This window comes from Physeter macrocephalus, chromosome 14 (assembly GCF_002837175.3).
Source record: "Physeter macrocephalus isolate SW-GA chromosome 14, ASM283717v5, whole genome shotgun sequence".
In the NCBI taxonomy this organism is placed as follows: Eukaryota; Metazoa; Chordata; class Mammalia; order Artiodactyla; family Physeteridae; genus Physeter; species Physeter macrocephalus.
Genome location: NC_041227.1, coordinates 90,050,649 through 90,065,296, shown reverse-complemented (window position 1 = coordinate 90,065,296; position 14,648 = coordinate 90,050,649). Strand labels below are relative to the sequence as shown.

At 36.4% G+C, this 14,648-nt stretch overlaps 1 protein-coding gene across 3 annotated transcripts in view; it reads right to left on the bottom strand.

Moving 5' to 3' along the window:
* RABEP1 (rabaptin, RAB GTPase binding effector protein 1) overlaps positions 1 to 14,648 on the bottom strand; it is a 104,270-nt gene that overhangs the window by 54,520 nt on the left and 35,102 nt on the right. For all 3 annotated transcript variants that reach the window (XM_007102823.4, XM_007102824.4, XM_028498753.2), the window contains one exon: positions 14,259 to 14,387. In XM_007102823.4, the coding sequence (XP_007102885.1) occupies positions 14,259 to 14,387 (129 nt within the window). The remainder of the gene's footprint in view (positions 1 to 14,258; positions 14,388 to 14,648) is intronic.

Below are 14,648 nucleotides of genomic sequence, written 5' to 3'. Positions count from 1 at the left end.
GAGAAAGCATTCAGTCTTTAACCATTAAGTGTGATAACGTTAACTTCAGGCTTCTTGTAGATGCCCTTTATCAGGTTGAAGTTTCTTCTGTTCCTAGTTTGGTTAGTGTTTTTATCATAAAAGGGTGTTGAATTTTGTCAAATGCCTTTTCTGTGTCTTTAGAGAAGATCATAAGTCTTTGTTTTTCATCCTATTAATGTGGTGCGTTACATTAACTGATTTTTCAGGTGTTGAACCAACCTTGCATTGTTAGGATAAATCCAATTTAGTCATGGTATATCATTCTTCTTATGTGTTGCTGAATTTCTTGCTAGTATTTTGCTGAGGATTTTTGCATCTGTATTCATAAGGAATATTGGTCTGTAATTTTTTGGTTTTGTTTTTTGCTTGTGATGTCCATGTTGTTTTGATATAGGGTAATAATACTAGCGTCATAAAATGAGTATGGAAGTGCATCCTCCTGTCTACTTTTTAGGAGAGTTTGAGAAGAATTAGTGTTAATTCTTTGAATGTATGGTAAAATTCACTACTTAAGCCATCTGAACCTAGGCTTTTCTTTTCATATTTTGTGGGTAGTTTTTTAATTACAAATTCAATCTCTTTATTTGCTATGGATCTAATTCAGATTTTCTACATCTTTAGTCAGTTTTGGTGTTTGTATCTTTCTAGGAATTTGTCCACTTCCTCATTCACAGTATTCCCTTACACTTCTTTTTAATTTCTGTAAGGTCAGTAGTAATGGCCCTGTATTCATTTCTTGGTCAATCTAGCTAAAGATTTGTCAATTTGTTGGTCTTTCCAAAGAAAGCACTATCAGTTTCATTGATTTTCATCACTGATTTTTCTATTCTGTATTTCACTGATTTTTTACTTTAATCTTAATTCCTTCCTTCTACTTGCTGTTTCACTAACACTTTTTCCAGTGTCTTAAGGTGAAAGATTAGTGATTTGAAATATTTCATTTTTTTGGAAATATTTCATTTTTAATACAGGCATTTATAGTTACGTATATCTAAGGGCTGATGTAGCTGCATCTCATAAGGATTGGAATGGTATATCTATAATTCCATTTATCTCAAAGCATTTTCTAATTTTCTTTGTGATTTCTCTTCCAGCTATTGATTAGTCAGGAGTGTATTACCTAATTTCCACATATTTGTGAGTTTTCCAAATTTCATTCCATTGTGGTCAGAGAACAACATTGTATTATCAATCCTTTTATACTCAAATCTTCTACTTCCTTGTTGATCTTCTCCGTGGAATACTGAAAAGTACAACTCTTATTGTCAAACTGTGTATTTCTCCCTTCATTTCTGTCAGTTTGCTTCCTGTTTTGTGGGACTCTGTAGTTAGATGTGTATGTAACTATTTTGTCTTCCTGATGGATCGGTCCTTTTGTCACTATAAAATGTCTTTTTTTTTTTTTTTTTTTTTTTTTTTTGCGGTACGGGGCCCTGTCACTGTTGTGGCCTCTCCCGTTGCGGAGCACTGGCTCCGGACGCGCAGGCTCAGCGGCCATGGCTCACGGGCCCGGCCGCTCCGCAGCATGTGGGATCTTCCCAGACCGGGGCACGAACCCGTGTCCCCTGCATTGGCAGGCGGACTCTCAACCACTGCGCCACCAGGGAAGCCCTAAAATGTCATTCTTTACTACCATTTTTTTGGTTTAAAATCTATTTTGCCTGATATTAGTATGGCCTTTCCAGCTTTCTTATTGTTGCTGTAGGCAAAATACATTTTTTTCAGCCTTTCACTTTCACTCTATTTGTATCTTTGAATCTAAAATGTATCAACTATGAAACATAGAAATGTTATTCCTCTATAGCTCTCTTCCCTTTTTCCATGTCTATGCTATTATTGTTATATACACTGCCACCTATATATGTTATACACCCAATGATACATTGCTATACTTATTGCTTCATATAATTGTCTCTAAAAATCTGAGAAAAGAAAGAAGACCAAGTATATATTTATACCATCTGTTATATCGCCCTTCTTATATACCATTTCTTGCTTTCTTCACTTGATCTTGTGGGTTGGAATTACTATCTGGTGTCATTTCCTTAGTCCAATATAGCTTTCCTCCCATCCAACTCCTTTGTGCTGATATTGGCAAATATATTAAATTTCCATATGCTATGGGCTCAATAAAACAAATATAAATATATGTATATATGTATTTTATGTGTATATATATATATATACATATATATATATACATATAAAAAATACACAATTACCTTTACTGAGGACTCTGTTTTCTCATGTGAATTCAAATTACTGTCTATAATTACTTGCTTTCAACTGAAGAACTTCCTTCAGTATTTTTTATAAGGCAGTCTGCTAAGAAAAAAATTCTGTTTTTTGGTTTTTTTTTAATCTGAGAATATCTTTATTTCATGTTCATGTTAGAAAGATGCTTTTGCTATATACAGGCTTCTTAGTTAACAGGGGTTTTTCTTCCCTTTGAGCATTTTAAATGTAATCCCACTGCCTTCTTGCTTCCATTGTTTCTAATGAGAAGTCAGCTGTTACTCTTATGATGTGTCTCTGTGTGGATCTCTTTGCACATCTCTATCCTACTTGGAGTTCAATGAGCTTCTTAGATGTGCAGTTTACTGCTTTTCATCAAATTTGGAAACTTTTCGTCCATTTCCTCTTCAATTATTTTTTCTTTTCCTCTCTTTTCTCTTTCTAGCACTCCCATTATGTGTTTACTGATATATTTAATGATGTCCCACATTTCTACGAGGCTCTTCATTTTTCTCTTTTCTTTCTGTACTTCAGACTGGATAATCTTAACTGACCTATCTTTAAGTTAAAAAATTCTTTCTTCTGCCAGTTCAAATCTACTGTTGAGCTCCTATAGTGAATTTTTCAATTTAGTTATTGTAATTTTCAACCCCAGAATTTCCATTGGGTTCTTTGTTACAATTTCTCCTTATTGATATTCTCTATTTGATGAAACACTGTCACACTTTACTGTTTTAAGCAGAGTTTTCTTCAGCTCTTTAAATGTACTTATTACTTCCCTGAAGTCTCTGTCTGTTAAATCTGACATCTGGTCACCCTCACACGCACTGAATGTTTTTTTCCTTTGTATGGGCCACAGTTTCTCCTAATTTTTTTTTGTTTGAAAACATTTTTGGTAATACACTGCAATAACTCTAGTACTGGTTCAGCCCCACTCCCTTACCAGCTTGTTACTGTTGTCTGCTGTTTGTTTGGTGGCTGACTGGATTTTAGTAAAGTCTATTTCTTCTCTCCCACTTCCTCCAACTCCTGCAGTATGAAACCTCTGATGTTGCTCCTCAGAAGGTACAGCTTTGGACATGTGCAGAGTCACTCTGGGATGACAACAGTTTTTGCAGGGCTCCCTTCTGAGTATCTCTTTCCCTGACCCACATCCATCTGTCAAACTCTATACTTACTTGCTGGTGCTCTTCTGAGTGATATATCTGCTTTAGGAACAGGGCACTGAGTGGCGGGAGATGAAGTGGTAGCCTCTGATCTCCTTGGCTTGCTTCTCCCAGCATAGAACCTCCACCCAACAAACAAGTTAGAGCAAAGGCTCTCAGGGCCCCAATATTCTCAGTATGCAGCACCCAAGTTAGAGCCTGCATCCTAAGGAGTAGGGGCCAGAGGGAAGAACAGAGCTCCAGATCTCTTGGCCACACTCAACTGATACTTAACCTCTACAACAAGTGGCTGGGGTGGGGGGAGTTCTATGGTCCTCAACTGTGAACTCAGGAGAGAGGGAGACCTGTGTTCCCAGCATCACCTGCCTGGAGTGCAGTTTTCATCACACCAGGCTGGGAGGGAAGAAGGAGGAAGTGGTTCATGGATCAAATGTCCCAGACTCAGTTCTTACCAAGATTTAACAGATTTTCTTGGAAAAATGTTTTATTTGCTGTATGCCTTAGGACTACTTCTCAAGACTTTAAATGGTTGTTCTTTAATTTTCCCAAGTTTTGCTGGGCAATGGGTCTGTGGAGCTCCTCATATTATCACTCTAGAAATGGACCTCTCAAACTTATCATTTACCCATAAATGTTTCAGTATGTAACCCTAAAAGATAAAGACCATTTTTAAAAAGTACACATAACATAAAATTTACCATTTTAATCATTTTTAAGTGTACAGTTCAGTGGTGTTAAGTTATTCACCTTGTTGTGCAACCAATCTCCAGAACTTGTCATCTTACAAAACTAAAACTATACCTACTAAACAGCAACTCCCTATTTCCCCCCTCTTCTAAGCCCTTGGCAACCACATTCTACTTTCTTTCTCTAAGTTTAATTTTTCTAGGCACCTCATATAAGTGGAATCATACTGTCTTTTTCTGACTGCCTTATTTCACTTTATAAGGACCATTTTCACACCTGAAAAAAATTAACAATACCTGAATATCATCAAACCAGTGTTGAAATTTCCACTGTCTAATTTTTTAAAAACAGTTCAGCTCTTTGAATCAGAATCCAAAAATGTCCATATACTACTGCTAGTTGATATATATCTTAAGTCTCTATTAGATTATAGGTTTCCCCCTCCACCTCTTTTCTCCTTGTACTTTATTTGTTGAGGAAATTAGGTTGTCTTGTAGAACTTCGCACAGTCTGTATTTGCTAACTGCATACCTATAATATAGAGGAACTTGTTCCTTTTTTCTTTGCATTTCCTATAAATTGGCAGTTACCTATAGTGGGTCACCATCTTCTTGAGCCTGTTCTTCCTTGTAAATCTGAAGACAGTCTGGAAGATCCATAAGGGAAAAAACTAGATTTTCACTGGAATTGCTCTGAACTTATAGATTGAAGTGAGAGTTAGCATCTTTACAACACTAAGTCTTTCCACCTATGAACATGGTATCTCATTCCATTTATTCAGGCTTTCTTTTATGTCCTTTAACACTGTTTTATAACTTTCCTCTACAAAAGTTTTGCACACTTTTGTTTAGACTTATTCCCAAGTGACTAAGGATTATGATTTTTTTTCTTTTTGTCTTTTATTTACTTCACAGTTGCTTTTTCTTCTTTCACTTCTCTAGTTGTTACTGATATGGAGAAACATTACTGATTCTTCTATAGTGATCTTCATTCCAACAATGCTGATAACTCTCTTTAGTTCTAATAGTGTGGATTCTATTGGTTCCTCTATGTTGTTAATCATATGGACTCCACAGAGACAAAATTATCATTAACTTCCCAAATTTTATAACTAATTTCTTTTTATTTTATTGCATTGGCTAGGAGGACCTACAGTACTAAAATGAATTAAAGTACTGACAATAGGCCTTCTTGTCTTGTTTTATCATGAAGTATAACATATTCTATTAGTTTCTAATAGAAACAGAGAGGCCCCCTCAATTCCTCATTTGCTAGGAACTAGTATGAACTCATATTACTAAAGTGTATTAACTTTTATTGAATGTGCTTTCTGGTTTTTCTCATTTCATTTGTTAATGCAGTGGTTACATCAATAGATGTTGCAATGTTAAACTACCCTTGTGCTCCTAGTACGCATGGTCACGGTATATACTATGTTTTAATACTCTGCTGAAATCAATTTTTTAAAAACAATTTTTTAACTGCACCACGTGGCATGTGGGATCTTAGTTCCCTGACCAGGGATCAAACCCGCGCCCCCTGCATTGAAAGCACAGTGTCTTAACCACTGGACCACCAGGGAAGTCCCTGAAGTCAATTTTATTTAGGATTTTAAAGTCTATGGTTGGGCTTCCCTGGTGGCGCGGTGGTGCGCGTCCGCCTGCTGGTGCAGGGGAACCGGGTTCGCGCCCCGGTCTGGGAGGGTCCCGCATGCCGCGGAGCGGCTGGGCCCGTGAGCCATGGCCGCTGAGCCTGCGCGTCTGGAGCCTGTGCTCCGCAACCGGAGAGGCCACAGCAGAGGGAGGCCCGCATACCACAAAAAAAATAAATAAATAAAAATAAAAAAATAAAAAATAAATTAAAAAAAATAAAGTCTATGGTCATAAACAAGACTGGTTTATTGGTACACTAGTATTACTGCTTCTGTTGTACTAATCCCACAAAATGAAGTGGATAGCTCTCTCGTTTTTTCTTGTTACTAACATAATATATAAAAGATAGGAACAAATTTTCCTTGTAGATTTTTAAAAATCTGCCTATAAAACTTATGCCTGTGACATCCTTTTGTGAGTAAGAATTCTGTTTATTGATTCCATTTCCCTTATGGTTATGGTTTATTCAGTTTCTATTTGAGATAATTCTGGTAACTCATATTTCCTAGAAAATTATTCACCTAAATTTACAATTTTTTTTGGCATAGACATACATGCACAGTACTCTTATGTTTTCACATCTCTACTGTACCAGTAATTGTGTCTCCTTTTTATTAGTTTTATTAGTTTTTTTAACCAAAAGATATGGGTTTTTTTTTTAACGTTGAAGTATAGTTGATTTACAATATTGTCTCTCAGGTATACAGCAAAGTGATTCAGTTACATATTTTTTTATATTATTTTCCATTATAGGTTATTATAAGATATTGAATACAGTTCCCTGTTTTATATAGTAAATTCTTATTGTTTATCTATTTTAGGTATAGTAGTTTGTTATCTGTTAATCCCATATGCCTACTGTATCCCTCCCCATCTCCCTTTCCCCTTTGGTAACCTTAAGTGTGTTTTCTATGTCTGTGAACCTGTTTCTGTTTTGTATATATATTCGTTTGTATTATTTTTTAGATTCTACACATAAGTGGTATCATATATTTGTCTTTCTCTGACCTACTTCACTTAGTATGATATTCTCTAGGTCCATCTATGTTGCTGCAAATGGCAACAGTTCATTCTTTTTTATGGCTGAATAGTATTCCATTGTGCACGTGCGCGCGCACGTGTGTGTGTGTGTGTGTGTGTGTGTGTATCACATCTTCTTAAACCAATCAACTGTTAATGGGCACTTGGGCTGTTTCCATGTCTTGGCTATTATAAATAGGGTTATCATATTAAGTGAAGTAAGTCAGATACAGAAAGACAAACAACATGTGGTATTTGTAACACTGTAAATCAACTATACCTCAATTAATTTTTTTTAATTTTTAAAAATATAGTGCTGCTATGAACACTTGTATCTTTTCAAATTAGAGTTTTCATCCAAAACATGTGCTTTTGATTTTATTGAGCTTAACTCTTAACTTTGCTTTCTATTTCATTGATTTCTATTATTATTTTATTTCTTCTATTTCCTTTGGGTTCACTCTTTTCTAGCTTCTGGAGTTGAACATTTAGATCATTTAGTTTCAATTTCTCATGTCTTTTAATAAATTAATTTTAATAAATGTTTTTAAAGTTATAAGCTTATTTTCAAAGTATTGTTTGAGCTGCATCCCACAAGTATCTTCATTGTATTCTAAGTATTTTGCAATCTTCATTATGATTTCCTTGAGCTCATGAGCAACAGGAATGCATTCTTAGTTTCCAAACTTTAAAAAATATTTACATTGTTGCTTAAAATCTTTCTAACTGCAATAGGTAACAAAAGATGGTAAGTAGCTTGACTTTTAAAATATGTTGAGTATTCCTTTGAGATATACATAATATTTTAAGTGCTCCTTATGAATATAAAAGGATGTATATTTTCAGTTTCTTGGGTACATCATTCCTCGGAGATCAAACTTTTTAAAATTCCGTTGCTCAAAGTTGTTATATCTACCTACTGCTTGATCTAGCAACTGATATAATGTTAAACATCTCATATGTGTGCAGTTATCAACTTCTTGTAATTCTATCACCTTTTGTTTCTTTATGACATGCCATGGCTATTTTGTTAGGTACAGACAAGTTCATGATTATTACATTCTCTTTGTAGACTGTTTCATTCATTGTGAAATACCCTTCTATATCCCTGCAATGCTGTTTGCCAAAAGTTCCAATTTTGTTATTATTGCCTCGTTTGTTTTATTTTCTTCTTTTAAAAAATTAAAATGGGGCTTCCCTGGTGGCGCAGTGGTTGAGAGTCCGCCTGCTGATGCAGGGGACGCGGGTTCGTGCCCTGGTCTGGGAGGATCCCACATGCCGCGGAGCGGCTGGGCCCGTGAGCCATGGCCGCTGGGCCTGCGCGTCCGGAGCCTGTGCTCCACAACGGGAGAGGCGACAACAGTGAGAGGCCTGCATACCGCCAAAAAAAAAATTAAAATGAACTCAGAAGTTTTTTGGCTTTGTTTTTTAGAGTCAGATTTATTAGTTTCTATGGTTGGTACTGTTTCTTATATCCTATATGTTCCCTCTATGTTTACTTTTCTTGTAAATGTTATCTTTACTAGTTCTTCTGGTGATTTATGTGGGCGATAAATGCTCTCAGTTTTTGTATGCCTGAAATATCTAATTTGCTCTCCCTCTTAAATAATTTAGCTGTACATAAAACTTTAGGTTGACAACTGCTTTTTCTCGGCACTCTGAAGATCTTATTTCATTGTCTCCAGGCATCTATTCTGCTTATGCGGTATCTCCTGTCAGCATAATTATTACTTCCCTCTGGTAGCTTTCAATATTTTCTTTTCATTCTTGAGGTTCCACAGTTTAAGATGCATCAAAGTATGAATTTACTATTATTTACCCTACTTGGTACTCAGTATTTATGTTGAGGACTCACTTCTGTTTCTTAATGCTTGAAAAAATCTCAGTTATTATCTCCTCAAATATTCTCTACTACTCCTTCCCCATTAATTCTCCTGGAATTCTTTTTTTTTTTTTTTTTTTTTTTTTTGTGGTATGCGGGCCTCCCCCCGCCGCGGCCTCTCCCGCTGCGGAGCACAGGCTCCGGACGCGCAGGCCCAGCGGCCATGGCCCACGGGCCCAGCCGCTCCGCGGCACGTGGGATCCTCCCATACCGGGGCGCGAACCCGGCTCCCCTGCATCGGCAGGCGGACGCGCAACCACTGCGCCACCAGGGAAGCCCCTGTAATTCTTTTTGATGTGTGTTGGAGACTCAACTCATCCTCTGTGTCAATTACTCTTTGGTATTTCTCTGCCTCACTGGGAGGGAGAACTCCTCAATACCATTTTCTAATTTTTAAAATCTGTGTCTACCATTTAAACCATCTACTTACCTTATTTCAATTTACTTATTGTTTCCAATATTTCTAATGGTTTTTAATTTTTTAAATATACTCTAGTTTTATTTCCATATCTAAGTACCAACTTAAGGAATCTGAACCATAAATATCTTCCTAAGCCTAGCTTTTAACTACTGCTCTGGTTAGCGTCAGAGCTTTATATATGTTATAACCATGTACAAAATCCTTTTGAACACCACTAGAAAATTCCAGTCTTCTGGTGACTAACATGAGCTCTATTTCTACTATTCTCCTTCAAATTGAGAACTCTATGGCCTTTTGTTTGCTCCCTCATGTAACAGGCTCTTACTCATTGCCCAAGATTGAGGATTTCCAAAATACAAACACTGTTGCAGTGCCAAGCTTTGTACTGAAATTGGTTAAAGCAGAAAGCTAAATCAAAAACTTTTTTTTGAAAGCTAAATCCCTTTTTCAAGTTCAACAGAAAAGCAACAAAACTTTCAGAAATATTTATAACATTCCCAGTTGAAGACAGCTGGGAAAAGAATGGGTACTAAGGCAGGAACAGACAGTAAGAGGAGTCAAGAGGTAATAATCCCTTTTATTAGCACTCCTCATTACTATTTGCACTTATATTTCAGCCACTCTCCAAATAAATGAAAGCACAGCTTTTACAACACCAAAGCAAAAGCTATTCTTATTGGGAAAAACACCAATGTTTGGACTTCTGGGGTTACTGTGACCTGGTTTGCTGAAAGATAAAACAAAGACTACTGAACACATCAAAACCATGGCTTATACTGTTATCACCTGTCACAATCATAGAAGACTAGATTTATACTTCATGCAATAATATAAGCTGCTGCTTTAGAGGACATCTTTCAGTTTGTTTTTTATTATGATATAGGCAAACAGCCAAGCCATAAACTAAATCAACATTTACCTTTTACATACTGTGCAATTTCTTTAGAAATGACACCAAAAACTCTTAAAAAGGATCACAGTATTCCCTTTGAAATTTTGTAATAAGTTACCTCACCTGTTCTTTATGGCCAGTTTAAGTTCACTGAGAACTTCAGATAGTAAAGATACAATAGTACACATACAGATTATTTATTGGGTCTAGATGTAGTCAAAGCAATTTAACATACCAGGCATGTTTTTGAACAAACCCATATTACAAGCTGCTTAGAGATATAAAACTGCAATTGATAATGTATTTCAGAAATGAGAGGTTCTTAGTCATTTTCATTTCTTCAGAATTTTACAGAAAAATCAATTTTATAATTTCAAAAAAGAAGATAAGGAAACAAAGGAAACCCTAGCATCTTTATTTGGGGACAGAGAAAAACAGAAAGCAAAACGAACAAACTTTGGACAAGATAAACTTGAATTTACTGGATAAGCAAAGACTGAAAGAAAAAAGTGTAGAGAGGATGTGATCAAGCATCAGAACTATTAGTTGTGAGAAGTGAAGAGAAAAGAGAATGCCACTAGCTAGTATCACAGTGAGTCTGAATTGGTCATCAGAGGAAATACTGCCATGACCTCATACATACACACTAAAATGTATTACACTCACCCTGACAAGAACATACCATTGCACAGAGTTTAAAGTAGTATTTCATCAATTCAAGGTTAAAACAAAATTTAAAAGGGAGGTGCTAACAAATTCACATGAACATACTGAAGAACTGGACAGAACTCATTTCTCAGGACAACAACATATATTCAAATAACAATGATAGTGTGCAAAATGTATTATCTACCCCAGTAGACTATACTTTCTTGAAGATGAAAACGCTATTTCATTCATCCCAACCTCCACAGTGCCTTGCAGACTGCCACCACGCCTAGACAGGAACACCAGCTTTCCCATCTCCTTGTCATCCTATGAAGGAACAAAATTAATAGGGAACAGCCAGCCCTCCTGCAACCCATGAGAAAACAGAATCCCATCCCACACTACAGTCAGTAAACCTTTCCAAGCCACAGGCTGAATTCTGTGAGGCCTAGGAATCTTCCATCCTATTGAACAGTGGCTTTCAAACTGCTTTTACCACAATTCACAGCAAAAAATATATTTTATCACACAACTCTATACATACGTGTGTATATGTAACTGAAACAAAAAATTTTATTCAATTATACTTACTTAACCTTACCAAGTAAATAATGTGTTCTGTTATTTTCCACTGCATTTTTTTTAAAACTTGCTGGTCACAACACACTCAATTTTGCTATCTATCAATAAGTTACAACATATAGTTTGAATAACACCACTCCAGGACAGTGGTCTTCAAAGTGGGGTACATGTACCCGAGGGGGTACGTAAAGACTTTCCAAGGGATTCATACGCACATGTTGTTTTAAAGGAATCAAACTCTAGATCTTCAACTTCCATAAATAATCTTTCCTAAAACAGAGGGGTATTTATGTGTATTCTCTTTGCCCACCTTCCTTTTCTTAACACCCTTCTCCCTACTTAACAAATGAAAGGCTTTCACCCATCCTGAGTTTTACTACGGTTCACTACCTCACTGTGTAAAAACTTCTCTGTGATACCAAACCAGAGGAACAATTTAAAATATCAATGTCAGCAACAAAAAAGTGAATGACTGGGCTTCCCTGGTGCCTCAGTGGTTAAGAATCCACCTGCCAATGCAGGGGACACAGGTTCGAGCCCTGGTCCGGGAAGATCCCACATGCCGCGGAGCAACTAAGCCCGTGTGCTACAACTAAGCCTGCGCTCTAGAGCCCGCGAGCCACAACTACTGAGCCCACATGCCACAACTACTGAGGCCCACGCGCCTAGAACCCATGCTCCACAACAAGAGAAGCCACCACAATGAGAAGCCTGCACACCGCAATGAAGAGTAGGCCCCGCTTGCCGCAACTAGAGAAAGCCCGCATGCAGCAACGAAGACCCAACACAGCCAGAAATAAATGAATAAATAAACTTATTTTTTTTAAAGTGAATGACTAATAACTGGGTAACAAATCTTTTGGCAGGTCATGTGGATTGCAAAGTCTATTTCAACAAAACTGAAAGAAGATCTATTTGAGTTGTCAGCCTATAGAATAAAAATATTTTTGAAGCTAGAGCACTATGTGATTTAACACGTAATTCAGAAAGGGTTAAGAGAATAATAGTCACTATTTAAAAAAAAAAAAAAAAACACTTCTATTTCCGTCTACTTATTTATGAGATTAAGGGCTTAACTTACATCTTTTTTTTTTTTGCCACGCTGTGCAGCTTGTGGGATCTCAGTTCCCTGACCAGGGACTGAACCTGGGCCATAGCAGTAAAAGCCCAGAATCCTAACCACTAGGCCACCGGGGAACTCCCAACTTATATCCATTTAAAAAAAAACTGAAACATACCTTTTCTAGACATTAATAATATTCACCAGAGGTTAAAGACTTAATTAGGAGGGAGAACCAATATATCTCATAAGACCTGCATTTCCAATAATTTTTACAACTTAATAATTATTTTTTGTGTGTACAATATTTATGTGATCAATTGCGTACTTTAACTGTAATGATATCTCAATACAAAAGAAATTTACATGCATCTTTTTATTGCAGAGACGTCTGACCAATTTTTTTTTAATGGCTTTCAAGCACAAAATATAACTTTAGGCCAGTGGTTCTCAAAGTGTGGCCCCTGAAACAACAATATCAGCATCACCTGGTAACTTTCTAGAAATGCAAATTCTAGGATCTCACAGACCTAGTGAATCAGAAACTCTGGGGGTGCGGCCCAGCAATCTTTGTTTTAACAAACCCTATAGGTAAAATTCTGATGCACACTCAGGTCTGTGTGCTAAAAAACACTTTTTAGAATAAAATTCTGATGGAGACATTAAAAAAAAAAACACCTGACACAAGGAGGAGAAAAATGTAAAATTCCTGAAGAATTTATTCACGTATTTTTTATTAAATGGATGGTGATGGATATTAAATCACTATGATTGATTCCACTGGATATGTTTAAAAGCATGAAGTTTTAATTGTCAGTATTAACAATACGATAGAATTTACATCCTTCAAATTTTTTACGTTTAAAATTTAAAAATTTTTAAGATGTGAGGGATGTTTATAATCATTTTACAGAGTATATAAACTTAAAAGTTGAAGGATCACTGGTCGAGAGCAGTGGTTCTCAAACTGTGGCCCTTGGACTGGCAATACTGCAATCGCCTACAAGTTTATTAGAAACGCAAATTCTCAGGCTCCAGCCCAACATACCGTGTTCCAACAAGTTCTCCAGGTGATTTTCATCCACTTTAAAGTTTGAGAGCTGCTGGTCTATACTAGAGTAGTGGTTCCCAAAATTTGGTGTGCATCTGAATTACCTGGAGAGTTTCTTAAAACACTGACTGCTAGACCCTAATCCCAGAGTGTCTGGCTCAATAAGTCTGGGGAAGGATCCAAAATTTTGCATTTCTAACAAGTTTCCCAGGAGCTAATAATGCTGATGCTGCTATTCCACAATCATACTTTGAGAATCACTCACTGGTCTAGAGGGCTGTGGAAATCATATCTATACTTTCCTATGTCAATACCCAAAATGTAAACCCTTTCCCTCATCCTTCAGAGTAGATCTCCCTCGTGATATGCTCTCATACATTTGCCTTATACACTTTGCTTTTTTTTTTAAACAACTCACTATTACTTAATCTGTTTTCCTCAGTAGAGTTCAACTCCTATGAGTAAAAGAGCCACATGAATCTTGCCCCTTCTGTATACCCAGCACCTAGGCACAATGCCCACCTCATAGTAGGTATTACACATATTAACTGATAATTAACATTTGTTGAATAAATTACATGAAATGTCAGTTTTACTATAACATGGCTAAGGCTATTATTAGAATGCCAACAGTCCTGATTTGCCCGGGGCTATCTCCCAAGTGCTAAGGGGACTGAAAGTCCTGTGTCCCAGGACTATCTAGCCTACCATCTTAAATATCATCAAGGGCAAAAGACAAAGGAATATCTGAATAATGCATTATTCAACTTGTTTTTCAATTTCATTATTAACCCTAGCCTCTAAATAGGCTTCTATTATACTGTGCAAGTAGAAATAACATCAAGATTTATTCAATGATAAAATGAACATTGTACTACCAAGAAACTTGACATTTTAAGGCAGTTTTAGTATGGGGGTTAGGGGAAGACTTATAAACTTACCCTCTTTAGCCAAATACAATTCTTTAAATTTTGCTCTCTTTTGATTAAATTCTTGCTCAAGCTGCTGCTTTGCACGTAAAAATTCTGCATTAATTTTTTCCAATTCTGCTACCCGTTGCTGAAGAGAAACTGGAAAGAAAAATACTAGTTAACAAGTAATAACTTTTATTAATAAATTAAGTTACAAGAATAAATTAGTATTGTGGCTACACATTTCTATAATGAAACAAGTGGTCAACCTTCTTCCAAAGATCTAATATATTCTAGGAAATTCTAATTTTTCAAAAAAGACACTTTTCCTATACTTAATACACACATTGTGAATGAATCATGTAAAGTGAAACAGCACGTATATGGAGAATCGCATAAGGCAAATTTCCCAAAAGAAAG